General features: G+C 60.0%; 1 protein-coding gene across 1 annotated transcript; it reads left to right on the forward strand.

The window, feature by feature from the left end:
* The first annotated feature begins 419 nt into the window (after nt 1–419).
* CYP26B1 (cytochrome P450 family 26 subfamily B member 1) lies at nt 420–19443 on the forward strand. Its single transcript, XM_079940127.1, has 6 exons — nt 420–742; nt 4235–4459; nt 13193–13468; nt 13714–13869; nt 15317–15601; nt 15984–19443. The coding sequence occupies exons 1-6, from the start codon at nt 539–541 to the stop codon at nt 16374–16376; spliced, it is 1539 nt and encodes a 512-aa protein (XP_079796253.1). The 5' UTR covers nt 420–538; the 3' UTR covers nt 16377–19443.
* The last annotated feature ends 2994 nt before the right edge of the window (nt 19444–22437 follow it).

Below are 22437 nucleotides of genomic sequence, written 5' to 3' on the forward strand. Positions count from 1 at the left end.
CAGGATTTTTTCCTTTTTTTTTTAACCTAGGAATTTGAGGGGAAAACTTTTGACAAATCGATCGCACTTTCTCTCCGCTAGTTCTCTGTCCCCACCTCTCCCCCCCCCCACCCCGAGCAGGGGAAGGGGCTTACGAGAGAGGCTCCCGCTGGACAAAGTTTTCCAAAGTTTTCCGAGTGTGATGGTTGCGGGGAGAGCTAATCCACCAGCTTGATTCACGGCTTCGTCTCATCACCCCTCCAGCAGCCCCTAAGTCCGCTATAAGGGAACAAACAAACAAACAAACAAACAAAGTTACACTCCGAGTCGCCTCGTGTCTCCTCTCTCTCTTCTTTTAGGCGATTTCCCCCCACTGTCTCCGCTCCCTTCGCAGCCTCCACTTCCCTTCCCTTGGCTCCTTGCTCCTTTTCTGTTTCGGCCGGAGGTGCCAGGACCCCCGGCGGCAGCCTCCCCTCCCCCGCCGCTCCCGTCCCTTCTCGTCTGGCCCTCCCCTCCCCCGCCGCGGCCAGCACAGCCAATCCCCCGAGCGGCCGCCAACATGCTCTTTGAAGGCTTGGAGCTGGTGTCGGCGCTGGCCACCCTCGCCGCGTGCCTGGTGTCGGTGACGCTGCTGCTGGCCGTGTCGCAGCAGCTGTGGCAGCTGCGCTGGGCTGCCACCCGCGACAAAAGCTGCAAGCTGCCCATCCCTAAGGGCTCCATGGGCTTCCCGCTCATCGGAGAGACCGGCCACTGGCTGCTACAGGTAAGGGCGCTCTAGCTCCGTTGCTCTCCAGGGTCCGCTAGCGGCGAGCACCAGGCGGATGGAGCCGCGGGCCGGCCAGGGGGCGCCGGGAGCCTGAAGGCACGGGTCCCCGCCCCGCCCCTTCCCTCCTCTCTGCCTGAGCCGCCCGGGCTTCCCCTGCCCGCCTGCGGAGTGGTTCCGAGCCCGCTGGCGCCGGGCGCGCAGGTTCAAGGGGCTGGTAAGAGAGGTTCCCGAATCCGAGAGGGCTCCCAAGACCGACTTTTTCCAGTCGCGAGCGACTCAACAGGGGTGCATCGAGCGTCCTGGGGGCTCCCCGCGCAGCGCGAGCCGGAGGGGGCATCCAGTCGTGAGCCGCTTTCGCCTCCCCTTCGCGCTCCAGGCCCCAGTCACCGTCGACTTCCCGGGCTTTGGCGGTGTCACTGGGACCCGAAAACTGAGTCAGGGAAAGAAAGAGTGGGCCAGTGGCAGCCAGGATTGCCCCTTTAAGACCCGGGCTGTGTTCCCGCCGCGTCACCGGCCACGCCAGGTACTATAGCCCCGTTCTACGGTCTGAGAAAGTGTGTGTGTTTTGTGGTGGGGGAGGAAGGAGGTAACCCAAGGAAAATGAGAAGCCTGAGACCCGAGGTTTCTCGGCTTTCGGAGAAAAGGGTCTATTTACTTACTGGGTGGGGACAGTTTAGCAGGGGAGAGTAACTTGGGAGAGGTGTGTGTGAGACCCATAGAGTGCGTTTGTGTCTGTTGTGAGACGCCACACAACCCGCACTGCTGGTGATAATGGGGGTGGGCGCGTCGGGGACCGGACCCAGGTAGGTAATGGGGAGATTAACCTGGAATTAACATCCTCAAGTGCTAGATAATCGCTTTTGCAATTCGATACACAGCAGGTTTTTCTTTGGGGAGGGGGGGGTCCTCTGGGTTAACCGCGGAAGGTGTGTTGTGTGGGCGTGTGCACGCGTGTTTGTCCGGCAGATGCTGTTAGGAGTTAGCAGAAGGTAGGCTGTACTGAAGCAGACAGCCTCGGCCCGGGAAAGCGAAGGCGGGAGGTGAACGCAGAGACCTGTGAGTTTAGAAGTGCTAAAGCTTGGCTTGAAATTAACAGACTCGTGTAATCCGCGTGCACACACACATACACCCTGCGGAGCCCCGCCCCGCGCCAATTGACAGCAGAGCTGGGGCGGGAGGGGCACGCGAGGTTCCTCTGCCCTGCGGTTTTCCCAAGTCCCGGTATCAGCCCATCTCTTTGGGGGCCTGTTCGTGCAACAAGGTGGGGTTCACTTCAACCAATGGGACCTCCCCCCGCCCCGCTGCCGTAAAGAAATCCCCAGAGCCTCTCCCGTGCCAACACACTTAAAGGGTTAACTGCATTGGTGGTCTAGGCTTTTGGCCGAGAATTTAGGAAATAAAATATATTCACAGGGGCGTCGGCCCCTGCCGTATTAGAGCCAATTTGCAGAATTCGCGGTCTGTCGCCGCCCCCCCTTCCTCACCGCCCCCATCCCACCCCCGCCACCAACGTCCCCTGACCGTTTCTCCGAATCCCACAAGGGCCTCTGGGGCTCCGCGTCCGATCCGCACGTAAGATGGGGAGGGGGAAGCAGGCCTACGCCACCCAATCCGTTCGCCCCCGGGGCCCTTGACTCTGAGGTGAGAAGGAAATGGGAGATGCGTGTAGAGAAGCACTGAAGGGGTTAATGGGAGCCCTCTGAATCCCAGCTTTATTTTTTCGGAGTCATTTATCAGATTTTACGGGGGGACCTCCAAGGGCTCTCCGTTTCCACCGTGCGCCATCTAAACAGAGCCCAGGGCTAAAAATACAACATTTTTGTATAAATTGGACTCGCGGCTCGAGCGGCCGCCCCTATGAAAGTCCTCTTTGTGAAGACCGTGGAAACGGCGGACAAATAACTCTTTATTAATGCCACAAAAAACGCACTTTAATTATAGTTAGGCAGATCAGAGGCGGGGGAGGGGGTGCCGCGGGAGAAAGGCGGCGGCGACCTCGGAAAATTCACAACCCAACTTTTGTGTCGAAAGAAAAGAAAAACAGAGGAAACGCAGGAGAGGAGAGTCAGACGTAGTGAGAGAGACCGGTACAGCAGACCGAGGGAGGGAACCCCGCTCTCTGCCCCCTTTTGTCGCACCTCCACCCTCGCCTTGATTTCTCTTAAAGGGGTAGACGCCGTCTAGAACCGCGGCAGGGTGGCGGGAGTTCTCCCCGACCCGCCAACCTGGGAGTGGGGCGGTGTCCCCCGCGACCCAGGCCCCCTCCTGGAGGCGCGGGCGCTCCGAGCTCGCTCCCTGTCGCGCGCCCGGGCCGGAGGCACACGTGGAAAAGTGATTAGGGCTCCGGGTTCTGCAGAGTCACTTTTCGGCAGGGCTGGGGTGTGTACACATCTAACTGGCGAATGCTTTTCCGTGGAAGAAGGGAAAGTGAGGAGGGGGACCAACCCGGGAAAAGAGGAAGCGGAGTGTCCCTTCGGGGAGTGCATGACCCCACAGGTCTGGAGCCGGCATCCGCACGTCTGCAGGCGGGCAGGCGGGACGGCCTGACAGGTGGCGCCCCTCCCCTTCTCACCGGCTGTTGCCCTGGCCGGAGAAGGGTTAATGCAGGGTGGGGTGGCGAGCTACTTCGTCAAAAGTGAGCGGGACGCCCCTGCTCCCGCCCTTCGGAGGTCCCCTCTGTTTCCGGTACCCGCGTGGGGCCGACACAGCCAGCTCCTCCGAGTGCCGGGCCCGGGCCGGGGCCTGGCTCCGCTCTGCTCGCGCTGCCGCCACCGGGGATCCGGTTACCTGAGACGGCGGCCCCGCCCAGCCCTACCCCGCCCCTCGGGAAGCGCCTTCCTCTGCTCTCGCGTCCCAAACTCCAGGGCGACGACGAAAGTCCTCCTTAGTTATTTCCAGGGCATATTGCATTAGGAAAATCGCGGCTCCCGGCCCATGACTCTACCCTGCGGAGCCCTCAGAGGGCCGCCGTGTCCCTTCGTGGCCCACACCAGCGAACGGAGGAAACCCCAACCCCCATCTGTAGTGATTGCCTCCGGGCACCGACCGCTCGCCGCTATAAATAATCTTTGGCCTGCGGCCACCCCGCGGGGTCTCGCCAGCCCGTGGCCGGGAGCCTGGAAATATTTATTCCGAGAGTCTCCCGAGCGCGAGGCGGGGGAAGGGGGAGGCGGAGGTTCTAGCTTCTGGTCCCGCAGTCCAGGATATCTTTTCCCTCCCGCAAGTCATTACTAAAAAACCACCTCCCCGGGGGTTGCCCTGGGCCTCTCGCCCCCTTCCTTTATTGATTATCCTCTAGGCCCCAGTTCTTATGCATGCTGTGAAAAATAAAACCTAAGTGCGTGCATGCGTGTGTGTGTGTGGGGGGTAGGGGACTGGTGCCCCGGGTTGGATCCTCCGCCCCTCCCCCGCGGGCCCTCGAGGCTGGGCCTCCCAGGTGTCCCATCTGGAGATGTGGGCCCTGAGAAAGTTTTTGCGTGGCACCCGCAGGGTTCTGGCTTCCAGTCGTCGCGGAGGGAGAAGTATGGCAACGTGTTCAAGACGCACTTGCTCGGGCGGCCGCTGATCCGCGTGACGGGCGCGGAGAATGTACGCAAGATCCTCATGGGCGAGCACCACCTCGTGAGCACCGAGTGGCCACGTAGCACACGCATGCTGCTGGGCCCGAACACGGTGGCCAACTCCATCGGCGATATCCACCGCAACAAGCGCAAGGTAAGAACTCTAGGCCAAGAGCCCCGCAACCGTGCTCTGATCCTCTTCTCTCGTGCACCTCCCTCGGGGTAAGGAGTTCTCGGAGACTCGGGGACGTCCCTACCAGAGTCCGCGCCCCCATTTGCACACCATGTGGGAGGATCCCGAAGCTCCCTGCCTAGACGGCTGCGATCCCAGATCCAGGGCCTGTACAGGCCTCATGCGGGTCTGCCCTCTTGGTAAGCCACCAAGCCGTGCGCACTACCAGGCCCAACGGGTGGCTAATTGGGGGTTGGTTTGGACAACTTGAACATGCGGCGACAGGGGCGTCCAACGCCTGTCATCGTCGTGTTCCACAAACCTGGAAAAAAGAGAGGGCGGACGGTGGCCAGCGCTCCTCCTTTTCGTCCCCTGGAATTCCGAGGACTGTTAACGGATCGTTCTAAAATCACACCTAGCTTCCCGGCCACAGGTTGCTTAAGGGCGACGCGGGCAGGCGCGGGGGCTGGGGGCACCTTGTGGGCAGCGGTTGCTGGGCCTTGCCTGGGAGGGATGAGGTGAAATTTGGGCCACTGCGCGCACCGGTCTGGACAGAGGGGGAAGGGCGAGGGGTGGGAGAACTTCGGCGAGCCGAGGCGCGGCGGGGGATCAAAGCGCACCTACCCCCTCCCATAAAGAGGAAGAGAAAGTGTGTGTTTATCCTGTGGATTTCCCGAGCGCCTGGAAGAGGCGCGGAGGAGGCGAGCCAGCGCGCAAGGGGCAAGCCTCCCCGCCCCCTCCCAGGGCAGCGCCGCCGCTGCGGCTCAGAGCGCGGGCGGCACGTGCTGTTTGAACTGCAGTAACCCGAAAGCTGAGCCGCCGGCGGGCGGGGCGCCGGCCCGCCGGCTTAAAGCGGCCGCGACTGGGGTGCGGGGGTGGGGAGGGGCAGCGCTGCACGACCTCCCCTCCCTTCACTTTTTCCATTGGGTCAGAGGACTCACCCGGTTTGAAACCTAAAGGAAAGGGAGAGGCAGCCTCTGATCTCTGGGAAAAGTGGCAGAGCCTGGGAGACAGGAGAGGGCCATGGTGGGGCAGACCCCTCCTCCGGACGTGTGTGTGTGAACAGAGGAGTTCATCCTGTAGAATCTGTCGTCTTCCGAACTGCCTGCGAAGAGTAGTTCTCCGTAACAGATAAAAGGAGGAAAAATCAGAGGGGACTGGTCAGCACGTACACCACCCCGCCCCCCCCGCTAAAGCACGTATTTCAGGGGCTGGGAAAGGGGCTCTTGAAGTGGTCTTCCCATCTGCTTCACTAGAGCAGGAAGCAGCTAACAGAGCCCGGGGGCAGATGGGAGGGTTCTTGGGAGTGGCTGGGAGGGGGCCCGTAGGCTCAAGAATGGGGGCTCTTCAAATATGCCGAACACTCCTTTTTTTCTTAGTCTTTGTGACTCCACCAAAAGCGTTATTTCAAAGAGTTAGGAGAGAGCCCTAGCCTCAGAAACCCAGCTCCAAAGAATGTGGCTGCTTCCCCATTTTACCTTTCTAAAGACTTTGACAAGAAAGCAATTACTGTCCCTTTCTCACAGAAGAGGAGCCCGAGGCTTGGAGAGATTGAGGGACTTGAACCAGGTCGGGAAAGGAAGCAAAGGCAGGGCAGGGCCTGCAACACGGGCATCCAAGGGAAGAGTTGTTTCTAAGCCACCGAGGAGAGCCCTCCTCAGCCCTGCCCACCTGGGGCTGCCAGAAGCTGAGGGTCAGGGTGGAGGTGGGGGGGGAGTGCTGGCGGGAAGAAGGCTTGGTCAGGACCTGGGGGTGCAGAGGGCTTTGGGGAGAGGCTGTTGCCCTGCAATTCCCTGCACCCTCTGCCTGACTTGGCTTTGGGCCTCCAGGTGGGGAAGGCCCTCCTGGAAAGCTCCAAGGTTTTGGCTTACATCGTCCATTTGGGAGGAAGGAGCGGGGTGCAGATGAATGCTGCTGGAGGAATACACCGGGGAGGAAGCTGGAGTGAGGGACAGGGTGAGGGGGTGGGACCTGGGTGGGGCCAGAAAGGAGGACCACAGATGAGGCATAGTCTCTCGCTTTCAGGCACCCTTGCCCTCTAGCACCTTGCGGATAAGGGAGCAGCCAGAAACCAGCTCATCCTGACAGAGGCTTGGGAACCCAAAGCAGGGTTTCTGTGTGCTAGTTGTGTGCTCGCTATGTGGCATGTGTGTGGGTCCTGTGTTAAATGGGCAGATGAAAACATCCTTCCCCCGCCAAATCTCTAATTGATGTTCCATAAACTTAAGTTTACTGAGTTAAGTAGCAGGCCTTAGATTAGATACAAGCATAGAAGCTGGAAACTTGGTCCTTGCCCTTAAGAAGTAGAATCTAGCTGGAGGGATGAGAAGAGAGTACTCAGAGGCACACAGGTTGGTCCTGGAGAGAATGGCCAGTCTGCTGGACCCAATGCCCAGTGCACCCAACTTGGCCAGGGTGGGGACTGCCCTGTGCCACTCACACTGTCTTAGCCAGCCCACGCTGCAAGCAGGGACCTGGCTGGAGAGTGGGCTGCTGGGCCAGGCCCAGCCTGGTTAGGATGTACTCGCAGGAAGTGGGGGCCAGGTGTGCTGAGGCCCTGCTGGCGGGAAGCTAGGACCGTCACTATTTCCACTGGGGCTGCTACCCCACCCCTTCTCTGGAGGTCTGACCAGGTGTGCTGGGAAAGGGGTTCCTCACAGCCATCACTGCAGTCCAGGTGTTTGTCCAGGCTGCCCTGGTGGTCTAGGGCCAAGAGGGAGGGGTAGGGTTGCCAGGGAGAACGTCCAGAATACCTTGCCCAATCTAACAGAATCCTCTCTGGAAGCCAGGCCTGTGTCCCTGTAGCTGCGACCTCAGATTCTGTCCCTCGTCCTTTGTTACCCCTTCCCTACCTGGGGCCAGGAGGTCTCTGGTTCATGGGGGAGGGACTGCATCTCTCTTTGTATGCAAAGAAGCTGGGAATTGCCCTGGAAGCGTGGATGGAGTCTGATAGGGAAGATGGGGCGGGAGGGTTACCAGAGAAGGGAGTGGTTGTCATGGGTAGTTCTGGAAGCGTCCAGTGCCCAACCCCACACACCAGGATCAGACATTTCCTCTTTTCCTCTGGAGATAGGGCTGGGCCTCTGTGCACCAAAGGGCCAGCATCTGCAGGGCATTTCAGGCAGTGGCCTTGAGATTCTGTCAGAGAACTTGGAGTGCATCCCAAGGATGAACTTGGCTTTGGAACTCTGGACTGGAGAGACCCTAGGAGTGGTCTTCTTGCCCCTCCTCCCCTGACCCCTGGCTTCAGGGACTTCTGTGCCCGTGGCTGAGGTGGGGGAACAGCTCCAGACGTTTTCGGGATAGGAATGAAGAAGCCTGACCTGCCCACCCACCGATCGTCACTGACTTGGCCTTTGGGCCCCGTCCTGGCTCGGGGAGGAGCTCAGGCTCAGGGTTACTGCACTCGCCTCAGACATCCTCTGTAGGCTTGGGTTGATGTCGGGGTGGAGAGGCCAGGAGGTGCCTCAGCAGGAGGGCAGAGCCAAGAGGGCCCATGGTCGTGGGGTCCTGGGGGAGGCCGGCTCAGACTGGCTCCAGGTGGCCTTTGAACCACTGCACAGCCTCTGGCTTCAAAGTCATGTCTGCCAGGCTCAGCTCAGGGCAGAAGTTTCCACCTGTGTGGGATGGGAAGGCGGTGGCGTGGCCAGGCAGCCCTGCTACTGGGAGCTCTGTCCCCACCCCCTGGCAGAGGCACGGAGCCTTTGTGCTGCCAGCGGAGGTCCTTCACCAAAAATTACTGTAGCACCAGGGGCTGCTGAGGGGGCAGGTGGCAGGAGCGGATGTCTCTGAAGGTCAGCGGGGGAGGGTGCTCACGGCCAGCCACCAGGGCGCCTGGGAGTGGGCTCCTCCCTCTGCGTGCCCTTGTGTCAGGCAGGGGTGAGTGGTGTGGGCCCTCCCTTTCACCCCCCTCCGCGTCCTTTTCCCAGGGCAGGGTGGGGTCCAAGGCTGTGATGCTGCGATGCTCGCTCTCCCAGCCTTGGGAGACAGTTGTGGCCTTGGCGGGAAGTGGGGAGGCTTGGCTGGGGTCTGCTCTGGCCCTGACCCCTCTAAGCCAGTTGTATCTGTTCCAGGTTCCTGGGGCTGAAGGGCAGGGCGGGTGTGCCTCCAGGGCCTGACAGAGTAGCCGAAACAGCTGGCCTTACCCTCAGAATAGATTTGGGCCCTAGAGGAGCATCCCCTTCTAGCTCTTAGATACATCAAGAGCCCCCAGGACTGGTAGAGCGTGGCTCAGCGGGGTTTGGATTGGTGGGAGGCAGGGTGTTCAGGGACCCTGGTGAGTGTGGCCAGTTGTGCCCCAGACTGTGACCTTGGGAAAGCCCTTCCTTCTTTGGGCCTCAGCTTTCTCAGGGGTTTTTTCTATGGTTGGAGGAGGGATAGGAGGGTCTGGACAGAACTCAGAGCCCGGCAGGTATGTGCCAAGTGCTGCTCTCTCCCCTCAGCCACAATGTGGACAGTCAGAGCTGGACTCGAGTTGGGGACAGATACTCTGCCCACAGATTCTGGGGACCCAGAAGGGGCATACCCAGGCTGGGGGATCTGGCCAGCCTCTCCCAGTCAGAGGGGCTGAGTGGGGACTGGCTCAGGAGGCAGCCAGGGTGGAGTGGAGGTCCAGTGGAAATGCCAGGCAGCTGAGGGATGACGTCCCTTCTTGTCCTCCCCCTACTTGAGCATAAAGTACGCACCTTGGCCTTACCCCTGCGCTGTTCGGACAGCTGCCTCGGTGGCTGTCCGCCCTCTGTTATTCTTTCCACTCCGCAGGCCGCGGCCCTGGTGGCTTGGCGGGGTGGCCTGCCTAGGCCCCCACCCTCCCGGGCAGCTGCCTCCATTCCTCCCAGTCTGAGTCACTGGACCGGGGAGTGGGTCCCCTCTCTGGCTCTTCCTGCTTCTGAGGCTGCCCATCCTTCTCTCCATCCATCCACAGCCGCCAGTTGAGAAGGGGAGGTTATCGGGCTGAGCGGGTCCGCGTGCAGGGTCATGGGGCTCCAGTGAGCGACTCCCCTCCCAGGGGCGCTGGCTAAGAGGCAGGAGTGGGGAGGGAGGCCTGGGGGTGTGGGGGAGACATTTGTAGGAACAATTATACGGAATTTGAGCCTTGACGAGCCCCCTGGTGGTTCCCCCGACCCTGGGTATGGATTCAGCTTTTATTACAGGGAGCGCGAGAACCCAGGATGTGGGCTCTTGAGCCAACTGCATTGTTGGGAAAACCCATAGAGGTTGGGGGAGGGCTTCCAAGCACATCCTTCAAGGCCAGAGCCCGTCCTGCTCGGGGTATGTGCCTGGAGTTCCCAGGTCTCCCGTGCACTTCCGCCCTGCTCTCCCCAGTGCCAACCCTCATGGGATGTCCATACCTGCTTCTCCCTGTGCAGGGCTCTGCCCGAGCCAGGCTGGTTCCCGGTGACCTTTGTCCAGCATTCTTGGCTCACTTGTGGGAATTCCAAGGGAAGCCCCAGAGGGAAACAAAGCAGCCCTGGCTCCTGCTGCAACTGCGGTCAGGCTGTGGGCTCTGGGGCCTCTGGGAACCCTTCCCCTCTTCACGATGAGCTGCTCCGCCGGTGCCTTCCCCTGTGCCCAAGTCCCGACCCTGATCGCCCCCACGTGCCCAGGCCTTCCTGTGCCCTGGGCAGCACCTCCGCCTCCTCCTGGCCTTTGTGGTGGGCGGTGGTTTCTGGGCTGCCCTGGCTTTGGGAAGTGCCCACGTTGTTAACCCTGGGCACGGTCCCAGGGATGAGGCCCTGGAGTTTCCCGGCGCCTGGGAGGCTCTGATGCCTGTGGAACAGCTGGGCGGGAGGCAGGAGCATGGACTTGGTGACCACTGAGCAAAGCCCCTTGAACCTGGAGTGCCCGCAATCTGCCTTTGCTCGGCTTCTCATTTGGGTAGTTTCTCCACCTCTGGGGGCCTCTGAGGAGAATCATGGGACAGCCAGGAGGAAAGGGACCCCAGAGCATCCAGTTAGACTCCTTTCTGGGTCAAGATAAGAGCCCTGGTCGTGGCTGAAATTCTTTCAGAAGCCCCACCCCGGGGGGCCTGCAGGTGCAGGCTTCCTGCGGTCATTTCAGCTCCTGACCTTGCTCAGGGCCCCTTCCCACCTAGAGGTCAGGTGTGGACCCCCTGCCCTTGGAGTCACTCTGCCCAGTCCCAGGTCCCCTTGGGTCCTTCCTGCTCTCCGTGGCCCCCAAGGCTGGAGAAGGAGCGATTCAGCCGGCCATCGCTAGAGGGCGCAGGGAATGTAACCTTTGGGACAGACGGGGCAAGGCTTGTCCCTGGGTCCTGTCTGGCCACTCCTTGGGGTGCAGTGGGGTCCCTCAGAGCTCCCCCTTTGGTAACCCTGGGATGGCCCTTCCTGAGCCACCGTAGCTCATACGAGGTGTGTGAGTGGGGGCCCGGCAGACACTTACACCAGGTGACGGATGCCGTGCCGGATTCTGGGCTTCTCTGAGGGGAGAACATCTACTCAGGGACACACGGATACTGGTGTTCGTGTGATCTGTGCATTGAAAGGGACCACAGAGATCCCCTGGTTCAACCTTACCAATTCACAGATGAGGAAACCATGAGGCCGCAAGGTGACGTGGCCGTGATCCCACAGTAAGCTGGTGGATGATCTGGGAATAAAACTCAGGTTTCTGGGTGCCCAGCCTGCCTTTTCCCACCACCCACTGCATCCTGGGAGCCTGGCTGGCTTTGACTTCGGCTGGTCCTGGTCGGCATGGGCCTCTGCTTGATTCCCCCTCCACATGCCCACCTTTGGGCCCAGGTGTCCTGTGTGCTGGGGGCCCTGGCCAGCCCCTGCTACGTTCCCTCCAGGGCAGTGCCCTTGACTCTGCCCTAGGTTGGCTGGCTCTGGCCAGACGTGGCCCCCCTGCCCCTGCCTGCCCTACCTCCAGCCTCCCCACCAACACTTGGCAGCCACAGTTACCATCCTGCATCCCTCAGGAGCCTGCTTGGCTCCCACGGAGCACTTACTGCTCCTTCTGTGGGCTCTTTGCTGTTCATAAGGGCCCCTAGCAGGCCAGTGATGGGCTCTGGGGCAGGGCCCCACTCCTACCCGTAAAACTCCTAGACCAAGAGTGGAACCTGGCATCCTAAGGACACTAGGGTCCAGGGGGGCGTGGCTGAGGCAGAGGGCACCCTGGCGGGAGGTGGCCCTGGAAACTCCCCGGGCCCTCACAGCTGAGCAAGGTGTGAGTGACCTGGCCAGGCCTGGGCTGCCCCTGGCCACCTCCCCTCATCCTTCTACATTTCAGCTGTCCCTTAGCAGCAGGAGCAGCCCCAGACAGTGCTGGCTTTTCTGCCCCTCACCGGCCTCCTTCTCTCCCTCCCTCTGCCCACCGGGAATTTCGGAATGAAAGTGCTATTGTGAACGCCTGGCTGGGCCACTGAAGGGCCAGCACTGTTATTTCTGCAAACCAGCCCTCCCATTAGCCATGCAGGGCTGAGGCCAGGAAAATGTTACCTTTTCCTCCTTGAGCTGACTGCAGGGGAAATTCTCACATTTACAGTTTGTGCGGTGGTTGTGTTTGGGGGCAGGAGGGGAGGGTGGGCGCGTGTGTGTGGTTTGCGTGGGGTTGATGGGGTGCGGCTAGAGGAGTACTTGTCTCCTTCCTCTGCGCTGCCCGCCCCCCCCACCCTCGCCTTCCCCGGTGAACTTTCCCTTGGCCCCGGTGGGGGTACCCCCTTCTGCTCTGGACTCTGGGGGTCGGGGCTAGACATTGTTGGTTGCCCGTGTGACCCACCGGCCAACAGTAAATAAACTAACATCTTACCCTGTGCCGTACACCCCGGGCAGCAGCGTGAAACTAGGCGCAGGGGCATCTGGGTGAGGAGGGGGCAGGGAGGCTGAGGAACTTGCTCAGGAATCAGGAGGACTGCAAGCAAGGGAGGTGGAAACAGGGACTCACTGGCTACTTAAAATGGACCGGGAAGATGCGGGAAATTAAAAGGCCTTCTGTTTGGCTTTCTGATCTTTTGAAGTGGGAAGTCTTGCCCCCATCCCCGTGCCTCCAGACCCGGCCACACTGAAGACATTTGGATGGCACAGTTAACAAACCCCCTACGATCTCTGCCCAGTAGGTATTTCCCAGGGAGTGAGAGCAGTCTTGGGTCTCAGGAAGTCCTGCTTGCAGTCTAGCCTTGGACTCTCTTGCTCTCCCATCAGTGGAGGAAAAGAGCCACTTACTGCTTTCCACCTCTTCCTTGTCCAGTCCGTTCACCTGTGTTCTGTTCCTCCTGGGCACGTCTGCCCCGTGGCCTGGGCGTTCGGGAATGGCCTCTGCAGTGGAGGGGCAGCCTCCCCTCCAGCCCTGCCCAGCGCCCTCTTGTGTTGCCCCCCACTCTGGTATGGCCACATCGCCTGCAGACCTGTTGGCAGCTGGACTGCCCAGTCCCCGGGCTTTGCCATTATTTGGAGCACATGGTTTTCTGGGGTTTCAGAAAGGAATGCCAGCTCAGGTCCCCCTGTGAGTGATGTTGAATGTCCCGACTTTGTGAACTGTGTTTTAATCCCGTCCTTCCCCTGCCTCCGCTCCACGATGTGGGCAGTAGGAGGGGGGCTCAGAGTAGAGGAGCCAACAGAGGGACTGTGTCTGGAGACGGCAAGGCTTGGGCTTGGTCAGGGTAAGGACCTGGAGTGTTCCCTGATCACGGTCGTGGGAACGGTGCTTCAGCTGGGCCGAGCGGGCAGGCCAGAGTCCATCTGACCCTCTGCCTTCCAGGTCTTCTCCAAGATCTTCAGCCACGAGGCCCTGGAGAGCTACCTGCCCAAGATCCAGCTGGTGATCCAGGACACACTGCGCGCCTGGAGCAGCCACCCCGAGGCCATCAACGTGTACCAGGAGGCGCAGAAGCTCACCTTCCGCATGGCCATCCGAGTGCTGCTGGGCTTCAGCATCCCCGAGGAGGACCTCGGCCACCTCTTCGAGGTCTACCAGCAGTTCGTGGAGAACGTCTTCTCCCTGCCTGTCGACTTGCCCTTTAGTGGCTACCGGCGGGTGAGCACCCAGGGCCTGGGAGGAGAGGAGACGGGCATCCGTGAGGCCACCCTGAGGGAGGGGCAGCTGACTGCTAAGATGGTCACTGGTCACACAGACAGAGGGGAGCCTTCACCCAGGGTCACTGCTGCTTAGATGGGAACTCTCAGAAGAGTCCCCACCCTGCCCTGCTCGGCCTTGGGAGGAGGCCCTCAGGGACCCTGCCCTTCCCCTTGGGTAACCAGATGGCCTCCTCCCCGCCTCAGGGCATTCAGGCACGACAGACCCTACAGAAGGGCCTGGAAAAGGCGATCCGGGAGAAGCTGCAGTGCACGCAGGGCAAGGACTACTCAGATGCCCTGGACATCCTCATCGAGAGCAGCAAGGAGCACGGGGAGGAGATGACCATGCAGGAACTGAAGGTGGGGCGCCTCTCCCCACCCGCCTCAGGCAGCACACACGCCTGCGCTCCGTGCTGGGGCTGCTCAGGGTGGGAGCACCCACACGGACGGGGCCTCCCCTGCCCTCCCCATGGCTTGCTCTGCACCCAGTCCTGGTGGTGAGCGGTCCTCACAGCAGCTGGGCCCCGCTGTCTCCATCCCACCCACAGTCCCATCTACCATGTTGGAAAAGATACCGAAAACTGGTTCTTAGTAACCCTGAACAGACACGGCGTCCGCGGCGTCGCTGACCCCCTCACTCTCCCCAGCCAGCCCCCCACCCCGGTATTCACTATTTCAGTGCATTTCGTGGTTACAGTAGCCCTAGGAGGTCACCTAGGGGAATGCGGGCCCAGAAGGAGAAGCCACTTGCAGGAGGGCAGCCTCAGCCCTTGGGGAAGAGCAGCCTTTTCAAGTGGGTGGCACTTGACACTCTCCCGGCCTGCCTGGCACTGGCGGTGCCCAGTTGGGCTGCTGGCCCCAAGACTGTCCACACTGGGCTCCAGGAAGGGCTTCCTGCCTGCCCTGTCTTAGGGTGGGTGTTCCACCCGAGGAGGGAGCATTAGTTCGTCCTCGTCTAGACTTTGCCACTCACGTGCTTGCCAGGCGCCTGTGGACACTTCACTGCCGACTGCTCTGTCCCTACTGTCTCTGCTTCCCTGTATTCTAGCCCCAGTTTTTTTTTCCTCATGAGCCAGGAAGGAGCCCCAAAGACTTTCCCATTTCATAAGAAGTTTTGTGACTTGTAGGTGGTGGCATGGCAAGTAAAGGACCTGTTCTTTCACTCCCCTCTCTGGGCTCAGCATTTGTAAAATGCAGGGCTTGGAACAAGATAACTTGGTGGGGCCTTTCTGTGGGGCCACTGCTCCCCAGAGGACCCTGGAGGGGCTCTAAGTCTTCTGGGGACCACCTTCCCTCAGCCTTCTCACTGCAGTTCCATCCCAGGTCCTCGTGGGTATGACCCCAGACTGCTTTCCCAACCCCTCAGCTCTCCTGACCACCTACCAGATGTCCTCCTGCGGAGGGAGGAAGGAGCTGGGGCTGCCAGTCTGGAGGCCCAGGTTGAGACCCTGCACCTCACCCCCACTCGCCCGCACAGTGCCCACTCCTTGGGATTTGCTCTTTCTGCTGTGAGCTCACTGCACTCATTAGGGCTGCTGAGGCCGGCCCTGGAATTCGGCAGTGAGTGAGAAGCAGCCCTTCCCCAAGGGACTTTTAGGCTCGTGCTTCTGCCCAGCCAGGGGACTGGACCCGTGACCTCTGTCCATCGTGGCCCAAATGGCTCAGCAACGTGAGGCTCAGAGGAAGCAGCAGGGCCCAGCTAGATAACCCTGGGGCCTGGGGGTGACACCGGCAGAGAGGGACTGCCCCCAGGCTGGGGCCACCAAGCCGAACCCCGGTTGCAAGCGGTGCCTCTTTGCTTCTGCAGGACGGGACGCTGGAGCTCATCTTCGCCGCCTACGCCACCACCGCCAGCGCCAGCACCTCGCTCATCATGCAGCTGCTGAAGCATCCGGCCGTGCTGGAGAAGCTGCGGGAGGAGCTGCGGGCCCAGGGCATCCTGCACAGTGGCGGCTGCCCCTGCGAGGGCACGCTGCGCCTCAGCACGCTCAGTGGGCTGCACTACCTGGACTGCGTCATCAAGGAGGTCATGCGCCTGTTCACGCCCGTCTCCGGGGGCTACCGCACTGTGCTGCAGACCTTCGAGCTCGACGTGAGGCTGGGCCCGTGAGCTGTGGCGTGGGGGGTTGGCCGACGGGAAAGACCAGCTCCCTGTGGGGTGCCTCAGCCTCATGGGGAGACGGTGCTCGCTTTCGGGGAGCTTTCAGGCTGACGGGAGGGACCCAGCAGGGACCTTGCCCCAGATGCTGGGTCAGATGCAGCCCAGCTGGGTGTGCTGTGAAGCTGCATGGGGACATCTATAAGTAGATGGACTGACATGCCAAAAGGGGAGGCTGGCCAGGCCCCCGGGGACCACAGTGGGGTGCCTCCAGGAACCTCTGGGTGGGGGCTGGCAGGCAGAAGGTCCTGGGTCCTCTCAGACCTCCTCTGGTTCTCACCACTGCATCCCACCCCTGCCCCCGCCTTGCCTCCAGGGTTTTCAGATCCCCAAAGGCTGGAGTGTCATGTACAGCATCCGGGACACACATGACACGGCGCCCGTGTTCAAGGACGTGAACGTCTTCGACCCTGATCGCTTCGGTCAGGCGCGGAGCGAGGACAAGGATGGCCGCTTCCATTACCTCCCTTTCGGTGGCGGTGTCCGGACCTGCCTGGGCAAGCACCTGGCCAAGCTGTTCCTGAAGGTGCTGGCGGTGGAGCTAGCCAGCACGAGCCGCTTCGAGCTGGCCACCCGGACCTTCCCCCGCATCACCTTGGTCCCCGTCCTGCACCCTGTGGATGGCCTCAGTGTCAAGTTCTTTGGCCTGGACTCCAACCAGAACAAGATCCTGCCAGAGACGGAGGCCATGCTGAGCGCCACGGTCTAGGGCGCCAGGCCTCGGGGCGGGAGGCGATGGAAGGGTAGAAACCTGTGTGTGGGAGGGGGCTGGAGCCCGGGGAAGAGGAAGGGCCCCCCAGGCCTTGCCCGCCCCTCTTCCCCTCCCTGGCAAACCTGCCCCAAGGCAAAAGGGCTCTCCGGGGTCGGGCGCTCCCCCGGCCCCTGCTTCTCTCTAGTCTCTCCCGTCCCCAACAGCTTAGCTCCCCCGGGAAAGGGCCTGGCCCCCCGCCCCGCATGCCCATCACAGTGTTAGATGTCGGCTGTGCTGCAGCCTTTGCTTGTGATGTTCTGAACTGGTCTCTCCCCTCCCTTTTCTTTCGGACTCTTTTCCTGTGAGGTCAGGTGGTTGACGTGGGGGGAGGGAGGAAAAGAGGTGCCCCCTCTGGCCCTCTCTTCAGCACCCCCTCCCCTCCTGCCTCGGCTCAGATGGGACGAGTGCCCCTCCCGGTGTGGCCACCAGTGCCCGCGGGGAACAGCATCCTGGGTAATAGAACACCAGTCCCCCTTGGCAGGGCGGGGCCAGGCTGTAACCAGCCTGGAGGCCCACCCCTTGCCGTTTTGGACATTTGAAATTACCTATTGCTGCTACTTTTTCTCTCTTCTGACCTTAGGGCAAAGGAGCCCCAGGCCCTGTCCTCCCAGCATCCTCCCTGGTGGCCCTGGGCACGTGCACTGACACCCGCACCTTTCTGCCAGGCGGCCTGGAGCCCGCCCTGCTCCCTGTTACACATACACCCAAGGCCCTCGGCTCATGGATGGCCTGCCCCACCCCCATATTTATTCACTAATATAACTGAATCTTGGTGTCACTGGGACTGGAGCAAGTGTCTCCTCCGTCCCCTGGCCTCTATCCCAGCTGTCCCCGGCAGGACCTCTGCAAGTGACCCAGCCACCCCCACCCGCCCCCCGCCGGCCTAGGGTCGAGCAGCTCCCCCAGGCGCCAGACCTTCTGTGGGTTCAACCTCAGAGCCTCACTCCCGAGGTGAAATCCAGCACCTCTGCCTTTGTCCCCTGGTGGGGATGGGGAAACGGCCCACCGCCTCCCTCCTCGCTCTGTCAGAAACCTTGATCACCGGGGATTCGGAGGCCGCTGCCGTGTCCCACTCGGTCACTCTTCACCCCACTGCCCCCCACTCTGCCTAGTGAGTATAGGGAAGGATACGGGTTCTTTCTTCTGACGGGGAGCCAGGGCCTCCGTCTTCCCTCCCTCAACCCTCACCCTTTGCCCTTTGCCCTTGGAAAGGTGTCCTTGAAGTCCCTCCCCCCTCTATGCCACTGTCTGCTTAGCCCAGCTCAGGGGTGCGGGGACCAGGTGAAAGCAAGGGGAGGTGAGTGCAGACGCAGCCCTTCCTCAGCGCCGACTCAGGCCCTCTGCTTGGTCTTGAGGCAGCTGAGGAGGGCGCTGCAGCGAGAGCTGAGGAGGGTACGTGTGATTCGTCAGAAGTGATTTGGTTGAAAGCCGGCTGGTCAGGGGATGAAAGAAGAGCAGCTCCTGCCGCTGGCATTTTGAGTGTTGGCAATTAGGGATGCCTCCCGGGGATGGTTTGGGGCCTTTGGTGAGTCTCTAAGTGATTGTGTCTGTTTTCAAGTTTTTCTTTGCTTTTCGTGTTTCTCTGTTGGCTTTTGATGTTATAAAAGCGGTGAATCCGCTTTAGGAGAAAATAAAAAACACACAGAAGAAGAATGCGCGACGTGGATTCCCCGGTTGCCTCTCCGTAGCAGTGGCCCGTGTGAGCAGCTCAGTGGCACCCCCAGTGGTGTTCAGTGGGCAGGCGGCAGCCCCCGGCGCCCGCCCCCATGCACACCTGCCTTGTGGCGGGCTTTACAGGAATGGCTCGTGCCTGCGGACTGTTCTGTCTCCCCCATTCTCAAGTCTTTCATTTGGTTCCTACCTTTTCACTGTTAAAAGGCAAGTGCGGCACAGACGTTATTGGCAAAAGTTGACATTAATAAAATGAGTAATATCTCTCGATCTCCCCCACCCCACCGCCCCATTCTGAAAAACAGGCAAAAATGTGCAAAGGCTCATCAAAGCTTGAAAACAGCTGCACGGTGCACCAGAATCTGTTACCTACAAAAAAGCCCGGTGTCTGGAAGGTTCATGCTCCTCTCAGCTGACCCAGCTTGCCCTGAACCAAATGTCTTTGACTAAATATCGAGGATTGCAGTAAGGCAGCTTCAGACAGGAAGCCTGCCAGGCCTGGCCCCGGCGAGGGGCAGGGAGCTGGAAGGCTGCGGGAGACCTCAGTGGCCTTTGGTTTGGGTGACCAGCCTGGGAGGGGCAGAGAAGGCAAGGCCGTGGGGATCCCTGTGAGGGAGGGAAGAAGGATCATTTGCCCCGCTGGGTCTCAAAGGCAATAAGAAGGGAACTGAAGAAAGCTCTTGACTGGCTGACAGGAGGGTTCCAATGTTGAGACTCACCCATGTCTCCTCTTTACATCCATCCGTGTCTGTGTGCTAGCGTGTAGGTTTTATAGAGGTAGCATCAGATGGGTGATGTGTTCTCACTTAACCATTCCTACTATTGTAACTTGACATGAAAAAGACAAAACCCCACAAAACTCTTCCTGCCATGGGCTTGCAGATTGAAGCACTTTCAATGTTGGGCGTTGGCATTTGTGTTCTGGTCACCATCCTGACCCTGCCCAGATCGCTATAATATAATTTTATACACAAAACTTGTTTTTTCATAAATGTTATAATTTTGTGTCTGTCTTTATAAACTATTATAAGTACTATTTTTGTTATAATTCAAAATAGATATTTAGTATAAAGTTTTTGCTGTTAAATATTTGTTATTTAGTAAAATATGAAGTTTTTCCTCTATTGTAAACATGGTTCAAAATGTTAATATGTTTTTATCACAGTTGTTTTAATATTGAAAAAGCACTTGTGTGTTTTGTTTTGATATGAAACTGGTGCCGTGTGAGTGTTTTTGCTGTCGTGGTTTTAATCTGTATATAATATTCCATGTTGCATATTAAAAAAAGTTGTGCATTTTGTGATTTTGGAAATACTCAATGTGGCTCTTTTATAGGCTTCTATAATAAATCTTGAGGACTCACCCTCGTTTGGCTGTCTGGTCTCTGCCTTCCCAGCTCCCTGAAAGGATCCTCCCGTCCACCCACCTTCCCTTCAACAACACCCAGTCCCACCTGTCAGGCAGGAAGTTCTTCCCCGCAGTGTTTGCCCTGAGGGGCCAGCCCCCATTCCCTGCATGAAAGCACACAGAGGTCCCGTGACTGTATCCTGTGAGCGGTAGGTTCCCTGGGGAGGGGAGGATGGACCTGGAGGGCCACTGTCCCCAGAGACCTGTTGCAGCATGGGGGCAGCTGGGGGCCGCGTCCCTGGCCATGTGGCCGGGCCTGGCTGGGCCAGGTGTCTCGGTCCTGGACGTGGCAACCAGAGCACTGCAGAGTCCATCTTGTTCACACGAGTGAGGACGCGGATGTCCACAGCCACGTGGCACACATGAGCCACGAGAGCAGAATCCAGTTCTCCCAACTCCTGGCCTCATGCGCCGTGAGGCACTTCTCAGAGCCTGTTTCGTGGGTGCTGCAGGAGCAAATGGATTCTGGGATCGAATCAGTCTGGGGAAGGGCTTAAACAGCGCTGGGCAGATTCCTTCACTGCGGGACTGCTCAGGACCTTGAGCCTGGGGTTGGGCGTGCTGAGGGACTGAACAGTGTAGAGCTCAGAGTTTGCAGGGCTCCCCGAGCCCACTTGACGACGGAAACCATGTCCTCTGCCCATTCTCACACTCTGTGAAAAGCTGCTCTGCCGCCTGACTGTCCCGGAAGCCCACAGGTGACCCAGCGAAGGGCGTCGTCCACTGCCAGACAAGGAACGTCCAGGGCGGTCCCCAGAACCTAGGGTGGGGAAGGAGGGCAGTGAGTGGCAGAGCCGTGGCTCCTGGAGCTGCACCAGGAACTGGGGGGTCCGGCCCTGGCAAGGGGAAGGCCTCACAATGCCCAGGCCAGTCCCAGCCCCTGTCTTACCAGGTCCCCTCCCCAAGCCCCCACTGAGCCAGCCTGAAAAAGCCCATTTTGTGGCTCCGGTGTTTCTTTTTGATACACTGTCAGACCCAGCCTCGACCCAGATACATGCCAGGACACAGGGCCCCTCTCAAAGAGCCTGGCGCCCAGAGGGACATCACCATCATCTCCTGAACAGTGCCACCGGGTGGTCTGCTCAACCTGTCCTTTTCCCTGTGCCATCTTTCTGTCCCACCTGACCCTCCCCAGCGCAGGTCTCCGCTCCCCGAGCCTTAATCTCCACCCTGGGGAGGGGAGAGCAAGATGATCTCCTGTTTTGCATCAGATGAAACAGAGTCTCAGCATAGCAGAGACCTTCTCACAGTCACACGGAAGCAGAGGCTGGTCCTGGGCCAGAACGGGGGCCACCTGGCCTGCACAGCACATGCTCCACCAAGGGGGATCCCTCCAACGGAGGTCTGCAGGGTCAGCGAGAAGCAGCAACGGACACCCCCAGCTTCCACTGGGAAATGTGCCAGTGGAAGGTAGTAGTTTTTCAGAGTGTAAATTCCACCTCTCCCAGTGGAATGTCCTGTGTGGCAGCAGAGGTGAAGGAAGCGTGGTCCTTGGGCTGCCCTTGGTCTGACCGCCCTGCCACGGGGTGGGAGGGCCCAGCCGGGCGGGTGGCTGGCTTGTCATCGCCCAGTCTGTCCTTGCCTCTCCCCCGTAGGCCCAGCGGGTCGGTGACGTCCCCCACACGGCTGCCTGCCCTCGGGATCTCCTGGCCTGGAAGGAGAACACAGGCCGCTGTGGACAGACCGACACGGCCGCTGTTTGTCCAGGGGCTGGGGCGCCAGTTTGGAGGGAACTCACAGACCGCACATTCTGCCGCCTCCCAACACTTTTCCAAAACAGCCTGGCCTTGGTTGGGCCGGGCTGCCTGGGGTGGTCGGGGGCTGGGAGCCAGGAACAAGGCAAGGGAAAGCAGGGCCTCAGGGCCAGCAGAGTGAGGTGACCAGGTGAGAGCAGAGACAGCACTCTGCCGGAGTCAGCCTCGTCAGCTCTGATGGGCCTTGGTGGGGAAAGAGAGAGAGGGAGGAGGACTGCGTGTGTCTGGGTTGGGGGCTAAAGGAAAAACGAATCTGACTTGCCGAGTCCTCAGGCTGAGCCAGCCGGGCTCGCTCCTCACAGAGGCTCTAGAGCACTGATGATGGCGTGGAGGCGGTGATGGCGAAGCAGCAGCAGCGGGCCGGGACTCGGCTTCAGTTCCTCATCTCCCGCCCCACTTCCCTTTCACCAGATTGGTCTGCCCCAAGGTTTGGCCTCCACTGGCCTCACCCACCCCCAGGGACTGTGGCCTCCCAGGACACACTTATTCCAGGCCCAGCAACCTTGGCCTTCCCGTAAGGAGAATGCCTCCCCTTGACCCCCCAAGCCCTGGTGTCTAGGACTTAGGTTCCCTCCAATTGATACCCCATTCTGTACAGCAGACGAGTGACAGGTGAGCCCACAAAGACTTCCATGGGAGTGTGGCCCTGTGACACCGCCCTTGGAAGCAGCTGGGCCTGCCCTGGGGGCTGTCGCAGGCACAGTAGGGGTTCCTTGGCTGGTGGTAGCCATGTGGCCGGATTGCTGGCCCACGTGAGGGCATCAGGCTCCCTGGGAGTGAACGTAGGTGGTCTGGGAAGCAGATGTGCCTGGGCGGGGCCTACGTACTTGGCTACAGTCCCCTCCTTCCTGGCTTGTTGGCGCCCAGAAAAGCCCTTCTTGCCTTGCCTGGTGTAGACTTGACTTTTGTTTTTTAGACTTGTCATTTTGGTAAGTCCTTCTTTCTCACAGCTTCTTCTTCTGGAACTCAGGCTTAGATTCCTTCTGAGTGTGATGTTTTGTAGAACACATTGTCAGTGGTGCCCCCAGAGGTATGCAGGCGAGAACGCATCACTCTGAGCCCATAACTGCAGCAGTCACATGGCAACCCCCGGCAAGGACTCTGATGGGTCCAATTTGAGTCACACGCGGGAAGGAGGATGGCTACCTCTGATTGGTTGCCCTGGGGTGGGGGCACAGAGGTGGCAT

This window comes from Stenella coeruleoalba, assembly GCF_951394435.1.
Source record: "Stenella coeruleoalba genome assembly, chromosome: 13".
Classification (NCBI taxonomy): domain Eukaryota; kingdom Metazoa; phylum Chordata; class Mammalia; order Artiodactyla; family Delphinidae; genus Stenella; species Stenella coeruleoalba.